The sequence below is a fragment of the Cygnus atratus genome, chromosome 2, assembly GCF_013377495.2.
Source record: "Cygnus atratus isolate AKBS03 ecotype Queensland, Australia chromosome 2, CAtr_DNAZoo_HiC_assembly, whole genome shotgun sequence".
NCBI lineage: Eukaryota > Metazoa > Chordata > Aves > Anseriformes > Anatidae > Cygnus > Cygnus atratus.
Window position 1 is genome coordinate 37,325,322 of NC_066363.1, and position 20,092 is coordinate 37,345,413.

Below are 20,092 nucleotides of genomic sequence, written 5' to 3' on the forward strand. Positions count from 1 at the left end.
CAAGTTCACAGAGCAGCACTAAAAATGCATGAAAAATAGTTTACTTCCCATTCAGCTAAGGATTATTTTATTTCACTCAAATAACAAATCTAATCAAAAAACCTATCCTCACCAAACCATTACACACAATTCATTCACAAAATCTGATAAACAAAAATGTGCATTCAAAGTTTGGTTCCTTTCCAAAGCATCTGCACAGTAAGAATAACCTGGTAGGAATCATTAAAACTAGGTTTGTGAAGAAAAAAATATTCAGGCATTCATATACATTATATTGGAACATTCATTTATATTCAACCAGCTCTTATTAAAAATTCCTTTTTTAAAAGCGTAAGGTAGCTCAGATCCAGTGAGTTCTGAAGTTCAGAACAATATTGTTAAGTAACAGTATCTTGGACATCTTTTCAAAAAACTTACTCTTCAAATGTTACATGCTTTACAACAGAAGCATTAAACTGATCTGATGACACAAAACGGTTCAAACGTGACCGTACAGCAGAGGCATCAAAGGTAACACACACAAAAAAAAGCAAGTCCCGTCTTGCATAAAGAACAGCTATTAAGATTCAACCTGATCTATGATTATGATAGCAGGACACCACGGCCAGCTAAACTCTCAGTCACAAAACAAGAGTAAAAATTTCTTGTTTAAATAAACTCCAAAAAAATAGTTTAATGTGGTTAAGACATTTAAAAACTGAGATTCAGCTCATGAACATGCCTTGTTTTCAAGAAGGCCTTTTTGAAGTATTTAATAAATCTTCACAAAAATGTTATTAAGAAAACAGCATAAATTTTGTGGAATACAGCATTTCTTTTTCACTTGGCTCATTCCTGTCTACCAACGACAAAAGGAGGCTTTTTGTTTTTCTTTTCTTTTTTTTTTTTTTAATTTATTACTCCTAAAGGTCAAAAATTATCATTAGCAACACATGAGGACAAAAGGGCTTAGGAGTTTTCTAGTAGACATCTTTATTTATTAAAGCAAAAATGCTGACTTATATTCAAGTATTTCAGGAGACACATTTTGAAAACAACAAACATCTCTCTATCTTTCCACTTACAAGCAATTCATCACAAAAATGCCTCTCTATAATTTTTGTGTTTTGAAAGCACTAAATCAGAGTGTTTTTTGGAAATATGCAACTTCTCATATGCTTTCACCTGCATGTTCCATGCAGGTTTTGTAATGCTCCCGTCACTTTTGTAATTCTTGCTACTTAGGTTTTCAAACTCATTTGTGGAACAAGCGCAGCTCATAGGAAAAGCTGAACCTAGGTCTCTATTCTATAAAATTGTACACATAACTTCTTTTGCCCAAATTATAAAAGCTAGAATTTGTTGTGAGTGAAGTCAACCATCCATTTGGATATCAAATAAAGACCTTTGAACAGGTTTTGTGAGCCCTTCACAAAACCTTTCACTTCAAGTTTCAACCATCAAGAATTTGGTCCCATTCAGCACTAAAAACTGCCAGTAAATTCTTGCTCAATACATGGAATGAATAAAGAGCTATTCTTTCCTTTTGCTAAGGTGAACTTGATCTAATGGTACAGCTGAGACATTTGGGATTAAATCAGGAATTAAAACAGAGCAACTCTTAGGGCCAAGACTGTTTGTTAAAATATTAGATGATTACAAAAAAAAATTAAAAATAAAAAAACAACATTGAAATTAAAAACCACCCCCCCAAAACACAAACGTCTAAAGAGTTCAAAACTATGTGGGTTTTTTTGTTTGTTTGTTTGTTTTTAAAAAGACATGATAATCTCATGACAAAATACTTTTCCTTGGCTTTCCCCTTCCCAAATGCTAAATATATTATTTGTAAACATCTACCTGGAATGTATAGTGGAAAAAAATTATAAGCTTTTAATTGGACTGTAGTTGCTGGTAAGAAAAATACAATAAAATACAATAAAACTCAAACTGGTTTTGAAAAAAAATAAAGCAGTATGTGAAAAAGATGGAATTTCCATCATGAGAACAGTCTTTGTGAAGCACATTATGTAACAGAGCCTGCGCTCATACAGCAGGCTGAGTAAGGGATAGTGAATGCCTCATCTCACCCTGTAATCTATCTGTAATATTTGAGGACACAAATAAGAAAATATGCCAAGAGAGAAAACAGTACAATACAGTCTCTGTTTATGCTCCAGGGAAAGATCACACCACACTAGGTAAGGTATGCACATCTCCATCCCAGTTTAAATCCACCACATTATGTCCAGGCCAATGACACTTTTGTTCAGAAAAGCTGGGGTTTCTGCCTTTTTCATTGCGAAGGCCAACGTTAGCATGACAACCCTGTATGCGTCTGATGTAAATCAGGTCTTCACCTTGTTAACTGCATTGTCTTGGTGACAAAAAAAACCGTGTGATTTTCAGGTTGCATGTTCACCGTTAATACCTCTTCTCAGAGTAAGTTATGACATTTTGCTTGTGCATGTTAAGTTAAATGGCTTTGTCAAGTAAAGTCACCTAGCAGCGACGGGCAAAGTCGCTCTGGTAAGAGACCCCTGCACTACCCCTGAATACTGGCTCAAGGTAGCTTATAACACTCAGACAATCTCAGCCAATACAAAGTTAAATTGTAAACACAGGATGTATCTCATCTAAAGTATGACCTGTTAGGGTGAGTCCAGGACAAGGCCACGAGGGTGATCAAAGGGCTGGAGAACCTCTCCTATGAAGACAGGCTGAGGGAGTTGGGGTTGTTCAGCCTGGAAAAGAGAAGGCTCTGGGAAGACCATATAGCGGCCTTCCAGTACCTGAAGGGGGCCTACAGGAAAGCTGGGGAGGGACTCTTTGTCCGGGGGTGTAGGGAAAGGACAAGGGGTAACAGCTTTAAGATAAGAGAGGGTAGGTTTGGGTTAGACATGAGGAAGAAACTGTTCACTCTGAGGGCAGTGAGGCACTGGAGCACGCTGCTCAGAGAAGCTGGGATGCCCCATCCCTCAAAGGGGATGAAAACCATGATTAGGAAGGATTGTAATCAAATAGGACCTTATTCAAGACTGAAAAAAGAACATATAGACCCTATATGTGAACTTTGGACATGCTCTTCAGCCTCATTTCAAAGGGAACATCCAGTCCACTTGCCCTCCGACCTGACACCAGTGTGAGGCTCCCCAGGCCTGGCTGCCTCCTGACAGCCCCACAGGAACCCTCCTCCTCAGGCATTTCTGGGATAGCCCTCCCCACGAAGTGCAGCAAGAAAATGACACTTTCTCCTTCATGTTTTTGATATACATCCAACCTTTGCTGGAGTAGATTTAAGGGACTGATTACTGACGGTTCATTAGATATTCCACTAGTATGTGAGGCAGCTTTAACCACTTACAGAGCAGAGAAAATTGTTTTTGTTCAAAGGTACTCTGCATATACATACAGAGTTTTCTCCTGGAAAGTTACTATAAATAATCAGTAAATTCAAATCCTCTCTTGCTATTACCAGCAATGCATTCTTTAAGGACTGTGTCGATGTCGGATGTTAATACACATTAAGTCTACAGAGTTTTTTTTCTTCTCTCTGCTCTTTGAGTAGGGATGTTCTGTTCTCACATACCAGCCCTGTGCATGACAGGCACAGCGAGTTCCAGGAGTAACCCCAGTTAGCTGGAACTATTCAAGACCTTGCTGTAAGTTTGTTTTGTAAAAGCAGCAGGAAATGCAAAACTTCCAATACTCTCTGAAGGCTACAAACTTTAGTAAGGTTACAATCACTAAAAGTACTATGACAAATCAAACATCATCTATAAAATCATTATCACTAACAAGAATCACAGTGGAGATTCAAACACAGGATTCTTGAAATGCATTTGAATTTGATCTAATTATTCATGGCTCTCTAAATCGATGCCAATTTCTCAGTGTTTAAAGACTAACAATGACCAGAACAAAACTTGTCTGTCAAATCCCCAATTACTGTAAAACAAATAGAGTCTACAACCAATAGGGTAGAAGCACTGCCATGTAGATATCGAAGCTTGTTTGCCCAGTTTAGCAAACATTATAACCACATTAGCATAGTGCTAGGCAAGCTTACTAGACCTGATGAGAAGCAGAATATGTTGGTGTGAGTAGTACACCATACTATCATTAATTCTCTTATTAATTCATACTAAGTCTCTAAAGAATATTTCTTTTTATTTGTAAACATATTTTTCATTTAAAAAGAAAGTCCTAACCTATGCAGCAGTACCTTTGGAGAGCTACCATCCACAGAACGCACCATGCCAAGCAGCAATCTGTTGACATTAGTCAGATTATCCTGTAACTCTGTTGGAGGTTTGTTTATATTCCTCCAATAAAAGTGATAATTCAATTCTTTTGAAAATCTCATTTGTGTAGACTAAAAACAGCGTTGCCAACATAAAGCAAAGGTTTATTTCTCTTTGGACTTGCGAGGTTCTGTCCTTAAGGGTTCTGATTCTGAAGGAAGAGGCCTAATTAGATGGGTTTGTATTTAAAACATTCTGAATATGTTTCTGCTGCAGAAAAGGAACTCAACACCATGTGGACGCACTTTATATTGAGGCTGAAAAACATGATTCACTCTCTAAGCCACATTGAAAGGAAATAAGCGATCTGATTATTCATTACAGATGACATGCTTGAAAAACATTCCACACTAACGAACAGGAAACTTACAACTGTAATAAAGTTAAGTAACAGTAAATAACTACTATATTGCAAAGTTAAATCTTTGAGCAGCTGGTGGATACTCTTAACAGTATACAGATACAACTTGCCGCAAGCTTCCACACTAGTCAGAAGAATTAGGTCTCTACAGCGTGCTTCAGATCCATGAAACAAAGAGCTTCTTAGCAGTTCCTTTAAGAAGTAGAAGAAACTTTCCTATAGGGAAAGCTTCCCTGTACTCCCTGCAGCAAAGTTTCTTCTCATCCCCTTCAGATCCTTAACATGAATATTCTTGTTATGAAGAACTTAACTCTTTACTAAAATAACCCCCAAATATTCCCATACGGTAGTGCTAAACTCTATCTACTCCTTTAAAAAAAAATCTCACTGAACTCTGCCATGTTCAGTGGCAAGAAATGTTATAAGCTAGCTTTGTATCTTTTTAATTAAAAAATCTCACACATTTACCTATTCTATGCTCACAATGCCATTCTAAGAGACAAACGTGAGATCTTCTTGCAAGTGAACTACTTCAGGGCCACGTTATGTACTGATGCATGCCTGCCACCTCTGAGCAGGCAGAACCTGCTCCTGTCTGCAAAGGACCACAGACACTCTCAATAAAGAGGATTCTTCACAGAATTTTCCTACCATTTCTTCGTATGTAAGGAAATTTCAATTAAGTGAATGCTTCATAAAGCAGGAGTCTCATGACTCATCAGGCTGGTCACGCAGGAAATGAGGGTTCCTGTTTGTGGTAGAAACATTAAGAAAGTTTATTACAGAGAGTATCTAGCATCAGAAAGCAATATGGTACATTGAAATGCACTCTGGAGGGGAGTCCAAGCAAAAGTTTATGGAGAAAAACATCTTGCGCTTGTTTTATGGTTGTATTTTATTGGAAGTCCAAGGGCAAACGAGATTGAGAAGATGAGTGCTACCATGAATCTCTGAGATTATACATATGGTAGAAAGTAGTGTAAGAAAAATATATTTGCATATACCCCATGAAAAGTAAAAACATCCCAAATTAAATACAGCCATCAACTGCTTAAAATGCCTCCAGCTAATTGGAAAAGCTCTCTCAATTCTCTTTAGAAATCTTTTCTGAAGATGATAGCTATATCTTCTGTTAGTAAGATGGGTAACAAAAATCATGCAATGAACAGTTAGCAGTGGAAGAGTCTCAAGGCATACTCTATTTGTTTTATGATTTATTCCAATCCTGACTTCACCTGCTGTTCTCTGCAAGGTGTCACTGGCCCACGTTTGCCCAATACAAGATTTTTCAGGTTCTCTGCTACAGCATCTGAAATTGGGCTCTGAATAGAGACAGTGAGGCAAGAATTGCTGCACTGAATCAAGCTCAATGTTTCTAAATATCATGTTTTAATTGGAAGATTTTTCCTTATTAGTATTATTTTATATTTATTTCAGTTTTCATTATTAGCATTTGCTTATGCAGAAACATTTCCTCTCTGACCTCCTACAGGGATTTCAAAGGCCTGCTCTCACTCTCAGTTCACTGCATGTTTAGTGCCACTACCATTAGAAAAACTACTTTTTTTAATGTACACATATTTTATATATAACTTGTATAACTTATATAAATGTATACATATACAAATGTACATCTCTGTCTTTTCAATATACAGATTTTATTTGTATGAAACCTTGCATCCAGTCACTGCTACACAATTCAAAGGATGAAAATTAATTAAAATAACTAATGCCAAACTCAGTTATAATTCATCATACGTTCTCATCATATTGTAAAGTCCTTCAAACTCACAAATATCCCTAATATCTGGGATTTTTCCATTCCATAAAGAAAGGGCAAGTTCATACTCTGAACTATTAAGATAGGGACTCAAAAAAAAAAAAGTGTTTTTCAAAATATGTTATTTTTTTTCCTCGATGCTTTGTTAATTCTTCCCTGACATTCAAGTCAACAAACCAGAAGTTAGAGAGCTGCCTGCACAGTCTGTGCTGCCAGGGAATACAATAAGATGCTGCCTCACAGTACCAAATACGTTAGTGCAAGTTTTTGTTGCCAACCGCAGCTGCCAGCAAAAAAGCCCTTCATGCAAACAGTCTACATCGCGTGCATGAACTTGACAAAACAGTTCCAGCACTGCGTCTGATGCACGCTTGAGACAAATAGACTGGTTAGTAAAGCCATGCTCTCTCATCTCTTCAAAAGCACTGCTTGAAGAGTCAAAAATGGTACACCATTCCTGCTTAGGCTTTGCTACATTATATGCTAGACTTTAACTACTATTTCTTCTCATCAGTTTAGATACAAAGGCCCCATGGTGGCTTTATTCTGACTGCCAGAAGCTTTTACCTTGTAACAACAGCAGCTACAGGATGAATTGACCTGAATAATGATTGAACTGCAAGCATGCTCCATGTGATCAAACAACAAAACATCACAAATATGACAAAACTTTATTCTGATCAATGCCCAGAGTATCCCTGAACTGGAAAGGAGTATGGATTGCACACACCTGTCTCCCTACTGCTTTTATCTGACCCATGCAAATTTCTGTGCAAAGCAGTCCAAGTGTTCCCCACTGCTTTCAGACCTATTTCCACAGCCTCCCAATGGCTTCCCAGACACCCCCAAGCAAGAAACACGGTATTGCAGAGGACTGCCATTGTTTGAAGGGTGCCATGTACTAACCTGTTCTAAGCAATGTCTTCCAGATGTCTCAAATGGCAAATTCTTACCCTAATGTGACTTAGATTACAAAAGGTACTGAGAACAAAAGGGATTAACAAAGAATTTACGCAGAGCAATTAATGCTAAAAGAGATTAAGAGTCATAGATGTGTCAAATTAAAATTTACAATTGTAGTTGCATGCATGCTTTTTTTAAAAGCAGAAAAAATCCTCTTATTATTCATTCACTTTGGTAAAATAAATGGCTACAGAAAGGTAACGAACAGAAACATAAAAAACATTAAAAATTCCTAAAGATTACTTTTCCCTCATTGTATATTATGACTTTTTGTTTATCTGATTTTAAGCAAGACCTATGTAAGGTTCTATACATTTAGAGGTACTTCAAAATAATCGCTGAATTGCAGCATAAAGTGGTTTTGTTTCCCACATAAAATATATAAAAGAGATTTTTAGATCCAAAATCAGTACATAATTTATTTGCATGATCAGAACACCAAATTCCACTAAATTTCATAGAATGTTCCACGCTTCAGCCAGCTAATTCAGGCTTCCCTGTTCTACACCATACTGTTAAGCCCAAAGAAGAAACAGTTACCCCAGAGTCTAGCCCATGAGATCGGTATAAAGATGAAAACCAGGAAACTATTCCCTATTTTTTCTATTTAACCTCCTCTAGGATTTTGACCAACACCACCATCATGCCAAAGAATCTTTTTTTTTTTTTTAAGTACTTTGCTTTTCATTATTTATTCCTAAATTACTCAGATAACTGATATTTTCAGCAACCTCTAATTCTCCTGGTGCCCAATCCCAGTGCTGCATGAGCAGTACTACCCTTGCAACCAGACTAACAAGACAATTTTCTTTCTCTGTCAGCATATGCAATGACATGCAGGGTAAAATAAATTAAAAACCAAAACAAAACAGGAAATCAAGTAAGACGTCGTATCTTACCCTAGGGGGAAACTCTGCAACATTTTCCTAAAATGCAAATAACACCAACAAGAAGTTATGCAAACCCACACTTGGTAGGGCTGGGAATGGAGCCCACACCTCTACCGCAGCACTGTCCACGCAGCAGCCCTGCAGCTCAGAATAACAAAGGCAGATCCACTTAGCTCTTGCTTAGTTAGCACTTAGCTCTCCTCTTCCTACCTGGCACAGTGGTGGTGCTACTGGATCACTCGCCTTGCCAGCCCCAGGAACAAAACTTGTGATTTACGGGCAATGCTTTATTGCTACGTAATACATGGGGGGGTGGGGGGGGAATTGCTTGGTTGTATGTTTTTGTTGGTGTTTTTTTGTTTCATTGTTGTTGTTGGTATTTTCCAAAATAGTAGCTTTAATTTATATATTTTTTGGTTACTTGCTATAGAGAAGTGCCATTAAATTCAGAGCTGTGCTAGATGGCCAACCATGTACAGCAGAAAGCACCTGGATACCCTGATTGCTACAGTTCTCAATACAGCACATGGGACTTCATTTTCCAGTCTTACATCTTCTGTTGGAAAAAAACAACAGCTCACACAGAAAACAGCTTCATAGTTTAAATCTATTATAATCTCACAAAGCATACTGAGCAGCAAGACACAGGTGTTTCATGTTTAAGTCACTAATCACATGTGTCAATCACTATTTTAAATAGGAGCAGTGAGCACTCTTGAAAATTGAGAGACATCTGTGTGATTCTGGGATTCCTCCAAATGCAGCGCTTGTTTGGCTTCAGTGTGCAAAGAGCAAGGGGCACACTGACACTGCTTCCAGAGAGGATCAGATTCCCTCAGCTAAGATCAAGTGCAATCGGGTTATAAAGCCTGAATATAGGGTTACCTGAGGGATCCCTTTTCATAGTGGGAAATCTTACCCTGATAGGTCTAGGAGAAGGAGGAAATACTGCTCTGATTTTGAACAATCATTTCAATAGTAAGATGTACAGCCTTTGAGAGTGAGCTGCTATTCCCTCAACAAAATCATACTGGTAACAGATAGCTGAAATGAATTATTCCATTTTCATTATCTATGAAACTCATACATCATAAAAGGTTTGGGTTACAAATGAAGTGGTACAAGTTTACAACAGTGATGGACTTCCAAATTAAAAAAAAAAAAAAGCCAAATCCTGACTGATAAAAGGCAATGCTGAAATCATTTAGTTAGCTAAAATTAACTGCTGAAAAGTGGACAAAATTCAAAGTATCCATGCTATTCTAATCAGCAAGAGCAGGAAATGTTGATGCTCTCCATGAACTAATAAAGAGTTCTAACTGACACTAACTGTATCAGTTATCACACAACATTCTCCTTCCTGCCAAGTCTCAAAAGCTCAGGATGGCACCAAGGAAAAACAGTAATAAGAAGTATATATATATACAAGTGTGTTCTCTCTTTCTCTCTCACAATATGGATAACAGAAATTCTATCAGGCTCGACATATGTGATGTGAGTGACTTAAGCCTGATTCATGAAACAAGAAGCCACAGCTCCTCCAGTGCTCTTGGGGAAGGGGAGGGAGAAGGAACCCCTTTTCCTCCATTCTTCCCATAATTGGAGCCTCAGAGAGTGCACCTTCCAAAAATATCATTGATCAAAGTTCCCATAAATCATTTTTGTCTAAAAAAACAGTTGCACACACCAAGAAGGTAAGCCTTTTTGAACCACAGTTTAAGCAGGTAAAGAACACACTCAATTTGCTCTTTCTTCACAAAACATTGCAACTGCAGGGTTGAATACAATACATACTTTCTAAATCTAGACTCAGACTGACTCAAGAGAGCTGGTAACTGTGACATGAACAGAGAACAATCTTCTTCCTGAAAAAGCTGTCTTTTCTTCCTGCAAAAGGTTGCTATCAGTACATCATCTTAGCATTGGCACACAGGAACTCGTGCTATGAAAGGCCACCCGTCTCAGATTCTTCCTAAATATAACCCTATGGGACAAGACATCAGCTGCGTTAGGAATAATGCTCTAATAGAGCCCAGCCTGAGTGTAATCTGTAGGCATTACTGTAGGAGCAAACCACAGCCTAGCTTTAGGAAGTCAAACACACAGACCCAACCCAGCTTTAACAGAGTATTAAACCGATTGTCATTAATGTTAAAGATGATATATGGCAAAAGTAAAAAAGGAAAATGAAGCTGGATGATAACAGAAAGAAAGAAAAAGACATTTTATCAAGACACCAACACCTTTCCTAGACGAATGTCACTGCCACAACAGAGCCCTCGAGCAGTTCTATCTTCAGTTCACTTCTGGGCACAATTTATTTGCCAAAGTCGGTCTCCAGTTACATAACCCAACCCGCCGCTGCGTGGAAGAAAGGAAGGAATCCTAGCTATTAGGAGACAAACTGCAAAATAATTAGCTGGTATTGAGAGGGGAAAAGACTCTGCAGAGGCATTGGAGGGAACGGCTCTGGAATTCAAACAACTGTACCGAAGCACTTGGATAGCTAAGTGGAAAAAAATCCAACACACACCCGGGTTCTAATAGAGTCCACAACAGTCTATCACGATCCTTCTCTTTATTAGGAAACATACATAGCCACTTGGTTTTCTTCACTTCTCCCCCTTCCTTCTGTCCACACCAATTCATAACACACAACTCGGGGGAAAAGTTTGGATCTAGACCACGCAGGAATACATTACCTCCAGTCAAGTACATACAACAAATGCAAAACCCAAGAAAAACACCACACATGCAGACAGACGCACGAAGTTCACTGGGCAGCTTACTTCATTTCTACCAAACGACTGGGAGGTTTTTTTTATCCTCGTTCAGTCCTGACAAACAGTGTTTTAAGGGATGTATGTGAATACTGTGGTAAATACTGCAGCAGGACGAGGACTACCATGTTAGAAAGGAGTGGTCATGTGTGACAAGCATTGCCTATGCTGAAGAAGGTGGCTGTGAAACAAATAGTGTATTTGTTCTGGATACATTCTAAATATTCCTTGGGTGGCACTAGTCTAAGATGTATACATGGTCTATAAGGGGAGATGTATCCACAGCAAAGAGCAAGAATTAGCACGCATACACATGTAAAAACCAAACAAACAGGTTATTGAATATTCTATTTACAATATTTTTCTTCACTATAGCTACCTGGCAGTCTAAAGTAACCCTCTTTATGATGAAGCACGAAACAATTACTTGCCTTCCTATTTAAGCACATCTACTTATTTCGTATTTATGGACAGACAATGCCTGTTTGACAAATGTTGAGACAGAACGAAAACTAAACAAAACCACTAGTGTGTACATACTGAAATCTAGCAGAGGCTTTTGTAATAAATAATCAAAAAAGCAGAAAGATACAATCCTTGCTTTGTTTACAGCCACTACATCTGTGAATGCTAAACCTGACTTGTACAAAGAGAAATAGAAATGAAATAATACAGACTAATGGGTTTTTAAAAATGAACATGCCAACGACATGATCAGAGTCCATATGAAGAGACAGGAAAGACATACATACAGAACAAGCGCTCTCATGACCGAACAGAGGATGATGTCATTTGATAATATGTAATCCATCACAGAATTTTGCTGAAGAACACGCAAAACTAATGAAAAAAGGAGAGGGGGAAAAATAGAACCTTATCAAACAAAACTTTCACTTTGACAGCAAATTTCTTTACAGGGCCCTCCCTGCTCAAGCTCCACAAGACAATGGCAGGACTCCTAAACGCTTCAGCTGGCACTGGTCAGATACAAATTCCACAGAATGCTTTGAAATGTCAAAATACACATGCCTAACTAAATATTTGCTTTTGGTTCTACATATGTTAAGGACAAAAGTTAAACAATGATCGTGGTCTTACACTGGCCACTAAGTAGCACCTAGATGTTAGCCTTAGCTTTTCAGTATCCCTCTTGTTCTGATGCAGCTGGAGGAGAAACTGCCCACATTGCTATAGTGCTACACCTTAAATGGCTAATGTCAGTCTGACTTAATAATCAAAACAATTTCTAATAGATATAAAAAGCTTATGCAATATTATCTTGCATAATGTCAGAGATGCATATGAGGATTTTAATAGAAAGTAAATACAGTAACCGCATGCTGTTCAAATCTTTGAATTTCACCCAAGTTGGAACAAACTCAATTTATCTTCAGTACAATTTTTAAAAGTCTGCAATGCCTGGGTTCACAGCACCACAAACAGGACACATAAGCAATATTTCTTATTTTACAGGTCAATATAAATCACTAGGCTTCCCTCTCTAAAATCCATTCTTAGGCTTACCTTTGGAAGCTCCAAACTATTTTCTTTAATTGTCTAATATATACTATGCTCTATTTCATGTAAAAAGAATCAAACTCTACATCACCCGTAACTAGTCCTACTTTCTAAAAAGCTCTGATTAAACTGTATATACAAACTTTTCAGCTATACCAGCACTGCAGAACTAACATTTGAAAGAAATATAAAACTAAGTCTTTAGTAACAACACATATCTAGAAAGCTGAAAGAATACAACTTTCTCTGCTCCTCTTTAAGGATTAAGTGCATTAAGTGTACATATAGGCCTTATTTTTGGCTATTACATAAAAGCTCTAGAATTTACAGGTCTTGAATTAGCAAAGTTTTAAAGTGATTAGTAGAGCAGAAAGCTGTCTCAAAACAAAATTAGACTGTATTCAAAGCTAATGATGTTTGGTTTTACCTGAAAGTTAACATCTTCTTTCTTAAATATTAGTGCTCGAACTTCATCAGGATCTCCATTAAATATAGCTTGAACCAATGGTGGCTGAAATGAAGAAAAACAAACCTTAGAATATAATTCCATTGCAGTTTTTAGCAGTACATGTATGGTGTTCTGATACATACCACAAACACAAGATGAGGACAAAAATCAAACATTCCAGGCAGTGAAATCAAGAAACCAGAGGCAATATTTAGAATTGAAAGAACTGTAAACTTTAAAAAGCTCAGACACGCAAACACACTCTAAGTCACTGCAATAACCAATGAAACATATATACATAATATAATATAATATAATAAAATAAAATAAAATAAAATAGACTAGTTTTTAACAGTTGAAAATAGAACCCGTCATGATAAAATTAGGGCTGTTATTACATACCATGAATTCTACACAATATAAGTAAACAACCCCCTTTTTGCAATAGCAAGTGACTAAACTTACTAGAAATTCTTCACCTGTTTAGAAACAGTGAGAAAGCAAAGTGCATCAGAGAAGTATGGCAACAAATTCACACTCACATCTATTACTAAATATAGCAGGATTTCTTAGTAAGTAAGGAAAGCTGCTGAGATATGCCAGCAAGATTTTAGTCAGTCACTTAACAAAATAATTTAAAGAAATAAAAGCCCAGTCCCCACAGCGTTGACCATTTTGCATAAGTGATAACTCAAATTGAACAATTACATTTAGATTATGGCTTATACTATTTTTCTATTTTAGCTTATAACTGCTGTTGCTCAATGTACATTGTGCACTGTATCACTTCTCAAAATAAACACAGCATATAATTGCAATATAATCCTTACATCAGTTTCTAAAGTGGTAGTGCATAAATGTACCACTGAGGAATGAGGAGTGGAGCGAGGGAAACACATTCACCAAGCCCTCTAAAAATCCTCTGCTGCTCTGCAAGAGTCAAGATCTGTTATTGCTGCACCATAAACAAAGTTACATGCAAAACAGTGAGCCCCTGCAAATTTTCATTCTACAACTAAGGTTCAACTTTTTCCCTCTTTAGCATAGTCAGCTTTACTGCCTCATCTCATTTCAACATCATGCAAGCTAGGATTAACCTTATGAAAGTTTCCACTGGGATTTGCAACAGTATTATAAAGGAGAAATATGCCAACAGACAACATGCCTTACCAGCACGTTTCCAGAGGGCGATGGACGTAAAGATATATTTTCCTGAGGCAACTTGGAAATAAATGTGGGAGCATCATCTTCCTCCTCCTCCAAAACAACAATACAGACCCGACTCATTCGATCCGTTTGAGGAAGCAACAGCCAACAAAAAAACGCCAGCGACTGTGTTTCTGGAAGCAGGCTGCAGGTATCACACCAGGGAGCACATCGGAGGTGCTCTCACCTGTCTCACACACACTCACAGACTTGTGAGTGCTGCTGCTGGCGCACGACTGATTAAAAAAAGACATCGCAATCCCCCCCCACACTTCATTTTTCAGATTGAACCCCCCCGAGTCGTTAAAGAAGTTCTTCTCCTAAATAAAACGCCACGAAACATCGAAACCGCAACAGAAGGGCTGTGGAACAGCTGATACCAATATCCCTAGATCCAGGTTGCTTACACCAGCACTGTCTGACAGCTCTGCCCCCGTTACCAGCCCCGCTGCAGCAGCACGCCTCTACCCGCACAGGGCAGGCATTGTTGCGGGAGCCACGACCCCGTTCCGCAGAGCACCAGCGGGGAACAATCGCCCCGACGGAGACGGCCGCGGCTAGACGCGGTCCTGCACGGTCAGGCGGCGGCCAACAGCAGCGGGCTCTCCGCTGCCCGAAAACAAACGCGGGCTCTGACCCTGCTGCGCTTCTACGGCTCCATCCCTCGGCGGCGAAAAGAGTCCATCCAAAAAGGACATCTGTTTTCCAGCAGTTGCTCAGAACGCGGAGAGAGGCAAATAACTCTTTCCCATGCGATGAAAATATCTGCAATGTACGGTGAGGCTGCAGTACATTTACATGCGATGAGTCAGACCACGGGGACAATGCAACTCCTCGAATAATGTCGCCGGTTTAAGCCAGGCTCCCCAGCTGACAGAAACGCGGGTAGTTTTACTCCGTCAGTGCCACAAGCGATGCAGAGCGTTCCTTTTCCCTTCGCCAGGCAGCAGCCGTGGCTCCTCCATCAGGGAAGGCGTCAGGCGGGAACACCGATGAGGCGGAAGGCTTCAGCAAAACGAGCGAGCCACCGCACACAGAAGCTCAAACTGCTGCCCTAGACTTCTTCTGCAAAAGCAGTTCATCACTCAAGTGGTTCTTTCGATCACCACGTGAATGCAGTTCCCATGATAGTCTTCATTCAGATCGAGCGGAGAAAAAAATAAATGAAAAAAAAAAAATCAGACTCCGTGCATCTTCTCTGAGCCAACTTCTTTATTCGAACAGCTGTCGCTGTGCCAACCTGATTTTCCTCTTCGGTTAGAGGTTCTGCTTATCAGTTTGTTTGTTTTTTCCCTGACAAGCTAAATTATATGATCAGCTTATACAAGCCTGCCCGTCCGAGCAGAGCACGACGCGCAGCCACGGCGGCGCTCCAACTGAGCACCGACTGCAGGCTCGCAGGCTGAAATGCCTCGTAATGCTCACATGTCACACTTACAGAGCCGAGCTGCTGCTCTCAGTGTAACTTCCTCTGGCACAAAAAAAAAAAAAAAAAAAGGAAAAAGGAAAAAGGCGCCTTTTTTGGGGGCAGTCTTTGCAGATACGCTTGTGCCAGCTCTGTGACTAACTCAGCCGAAAAACGTAAAATTTCTGTAACTGAAGCAAAAGCGACTGTTTAATATTTTCCACTAAAAACCGCAAAGAAATCTGGTGTAAGTGGCTCTGCTGACTAACAAGGATTTCGGCAGTAAACAATTCCAGTGTTTTAACTGCTTTCGTATGGCACCGGACAGAGCAGCACCACAGCCCTTGCTTAACTCCTTGAAGACAAGGAGCTCCCCCCAGAAATCCTCTGAAGATGAAATGAAAATAAAACCTCTCTTAACACAATCAGGTGACTGCTAAAAGCCAGCCCTTAATGACCAAACCCACGGTTTTCTGCAATGAGTACAAACGTGCCCTGTCCCTGAAAAATATACCTGAGGTATAATCAGAATATAATGAAGCCCTGCAACTTGCTAAATAAATATTTCAGCTTGAATCTGCTGAAGCAGTGCTGGCTTGTGGGTGTATTATGTAAATGGCTGCTGCCGGAGTCGCTGGATAAGCTTCAGTGCTGGAGAACAGAGGAGGGCTTTGGTTGGTGCCGCGCTAGGTGGAGGCACTGCCAGCATCCTTCCGGGGCTGCTCCGATCACCATTTGTCAGCAGAGAGAAGAAGTTGAACTTCACAGCTCCTCAAGAAGCCATTCCTTCTTATATCTTCCATATTAATCCAGGCAGAGAGAATGGCAGGTTGAAATGGTTTATTAAATGGTTTGGGTATTAATAGATGCGGTGAATTCCCATCTTTGGGGACCATGGGAAGGAAGAGCTCACATCACCACTCTTTTAAAATAATGTCTACAAGAGCTTCGCTGCAACAGAATAAATTGCTTAGGACCCACCTGCTGACAGCTTCATGCAGATGAAGGTTTTTGTAATTGCACAAGAGTTACCTAGTTTAGGGCTGCTTGAGCTCAGGACGGTTGGCATGGCAGAATATAGCTCACGTTTCTGATTCACTATGAAATTTCAGCTAAGACTCAAATTTCCCAAATGTTCTCATTTACAGCATATGACTAACACGCAACTTTATAAATGTATTCTGTTCGTTACATGGGGTCCAGTTGTTTTGCAATTTCATACTTCTGGTTTTAATCACAAAAAGCAATGGTTGGTACACTGCGCTGCTTTGTTCTAGCATTTCAAAAATTTATTAAAAATAAATACCACAGAGTCATATGAATACATATGAACATTCATGTTCTTCTTGGCCACAGCAAAAATCATTTAAATAAAAACTAGAATATCCTCAAGGCTCATCTATTGCAACACCCCGCCGTCTGCTAAGGAACACAGAGGATAATAACCTAGAGGATATTTTGCCTTTTGTGAAAAATGCCCTAGGGAGCAGACACTGCAATTCACTTGCATAAGTAAAAATTCCTTTGGGAAAAAAATAAAAATCATACTTTAAGTCTAAAAGCAAAGTACACTTACGAAATGCAAACTTGGTTTTCATACTATATATGTACACATGCATTTGTTAGGTAATGGTATTCCTGCTACACCTCTACATTAAGTGAAAATGAACCCTTTTCCAAAGCTAAAAGGTTTGTGTAGCAAATAAAACCTGAGTTCCATGCTTTTCCTTTGGAATTACCACTACATAACTAGACAGGTTGCTAGATAGGAGATAGTGCACAATTCTGTTCCATTTATCTGAAAGTGGTCTGATTTTGACCTTGGCAATTAATGCTCCAAAGTAGACGTAAAAATTTTCAGTTAGAAATTCAAGAGTTAACATAAAAAGTATTGGATTCCACACTTACTGCATTATGAAAACTCAGAAGAGTCAAGAACATTTTCATCTACTCTGGTAATTATTCTAGAAATCTTACCTGTAATTGAAATAAAACCAACTATTTCCCAAAGCAAGTTAATGTATTATTTCTTGCACAACACAACACATTTCTGAATGGTGACATTCCTACGGTCAAAGAGCTAAACGCCAGTGCATCACAGCTGGCACGAGGAAGAGAACCAGCACAACCGAATCAATACTGTATTGATCTTGATGGCATTATAAACCGTGGAAGTAAGCAGACAAAAAACCCACTCAACACTACAAATGTGTGTGTGTGCAATTACTTTCATACCCAAAAGACAATCCACCTCTAGAAACATTTAACGTTTGCTTACAGTGAACTAGGGCTTGGAGGATACTTAATAAAAACAATCCTCTCCCCTCCCACCCCCAGCAATCGGGAGCAATGCCTTCAGCTCAACGGAAACAGCATCTCTATCCATCTCTTCCTCCAGCTTCAAAACATATGCAAGGTATCCTCTGGTTTGCAAAATACGAGTTTTTAATGCTACCTAACAGCTAGTAACAGCTATTCTAAGGATCAAAAGCTTGAGTTCACAATTCTACTGAAAGAAACCAAAGCAAAGTTTTAGGTTTTCAGTAGATTATATAGAAACTAATAATTTTCAGAGATGGAGAAGAGATAATAGTAACAGAGAATGAAGGCAGAGTAAATTCAAGAGGATTAATTTAAAACTCCTCTCCCTAAACTGACCTAGGAATTGTAACAGAACCTCACAAAGGTATGAATAAAGAATAATGCATCTCTTAAAATATACTTCCCAGTTTATCCTAATAAAACTTTAAATAACTAAAGTTCAGTGGGTCATCAACATCCATCTTCTCCAAAGCCTTCTAAAGTTTCTAGATTAAATTTCACTTATTACCTATAAAAAAGCTTATTAAATGAGTAGAAAGAAAGAAGAGTTTAGAATTGGCTAATCTTAAAAGAAAAAAAAAAGCCACTTCTACTGGGACTTGAGGGGTGATCTGACAGCATCTGTGGTATCTAACTGGTAGCAACATAAAATCTCCATACTCAGCTCTAAAATTTTAAGGAGTAAAATATAATAAATTTTGCAAATTCAAAAAAGTTGTCCCCATGGTCAAATAATTTGTCTTTAAGAAAATCAAGTTCCCAGAGGCCTTCATGGGTGGATATAAAGAAAGCACATTGTAAAAATGCAGCTTGCAGACTAAAAAATAGATGACTGCAGCCACATCTGCACCAGGCAGAAGAAACATGAACTTGGAAGCAGCTAAAAATAGTAACCTTTTCTATAGATCTACCCTTTTCTCTAGGAATTGATGAGCAGAGGACTGTACAGCAGCGCTGTGGATGACACTGAAAACCTCTCTGAAGAACATTCAGTCTCAACAAACCTACCCAAACAAAGATTTCTCTCTTGACTACCAGCATTTATCAAGTTTTTTTCCTCTGGGCTGAGATTAATCCAACTGGTTTCACTTTGTATTTTTTATAATCAATGATCTAGGAAAGGAAGGAAATTGTTCTGCCTGGTTGCAGTAAATATGAAAAAAATAAAACCAAATATGGCTTATATTTTCTTTTTAAACCATCTCTATCAGCTCTGCAAGAGTAAGACATAAGCTATGGGTCTCTTCAGAAGATAAAGATCACTCATAATACTTGTATAGCTGTCTGCGCACAAGCATGGTGCACAAACAAAAGATAAGCAGTTTTTTGAATAATTTAACTACAGTATTTACTAAAGTGTTCCCCACGTATAAACAGAGATGAGTGTTCAGCATCACCATGAATATAAGCTGCAATACTTCAAGCAGCCTTGTGAGTCACTTGTCTGAACTCTGTTGTTTCCTCCCTGCTCCTGAGGGAATGAGGTGGAGTCAGGAAAGAGAATGGTCCAAGGCAACAATAAATTACCACCTTTCTTCTCAATCTTGTCCCATTTATTCCAGATCATATGCACAGCTGGGATGCAGAAAAGGAGACTAGTTTTAACCTCTAGACTCCACATTTCTGCTTTCAAGGACAACTAATTTAGCTTTCCTTGCACCTCCCAGATGCCATAGGCAGGTCTTACTTCTTTCTCTCATGGAAGTATATAGCTTGAATTGATCTACGGAACTACCTTAATTCGAAGAAAATACATCACTACATAAAACTTTGTGATTAATAACATCCAGTAACTGAATTAAAAAAATAATAATAATAAAAATGAGACACAAATCTGACAAAGAAAAAAAAATCTGGCATTCATTCTAAATTCTGTCTTTTGGAACAGCATTTGTGAAAAACTACTCATGTAAAATGCATGTTTGTGCTTGAGATGTAAACTTAGTTTGCATGCTTAAAAAAAATGCAAACTTTGTAAAATACTTCCTAAATATCATCTGATCAGAAAGCAATAAAGTATCCTAAAAGTGTTAAAAATATATTTATTGATTTTCTGTTTAAGACGTCTTGCATATTTTATACATCTGAAAAACATGCTGGTAGAGAAACTCTCAGCTATCTATAGCACCTTACAGC

The 20,092-nt window shown here is 38.6% G+C and overlaps 1 protein-coding gene across 2 annotated transcripts in view; it reads right to left on the reverse strand.

Annotated features, from left to right (window-relative positions):
* The window catches only part of ANKRD28 (ankyrin repeat domain 28), a 118,932-nt gene that overhangs the window by 62,492 nt on the left and 36,348 nt on the right, over positions 1 to 20,092 (reverse strand). Inside the window, exons 1-2 of one of the 2 annotated variants that reach the window (XM_035556435.2) lie at positions 14,194 to 15,998; positions 13,003 to 13,086 (exon numbers count right to left, since the gene is read on the reverse strand). In XM_035556435.2, coding sequence (XP_035412328.1) covers positions 13,003 to 13,086; positions 14,194 to 14,310 — 201 coding nt within the window. In that variant the 5' untranslated portion in view covers positions 14,311 to 15,998. Of the gene's footprint in view, positions 1 to 13,002; positions 13,087 to 14,193; positions 15,999 to 20,092 lie in introns of those variants that run through there. The other variant, XM_050709283.1, reaches the window with a different exon arrangement.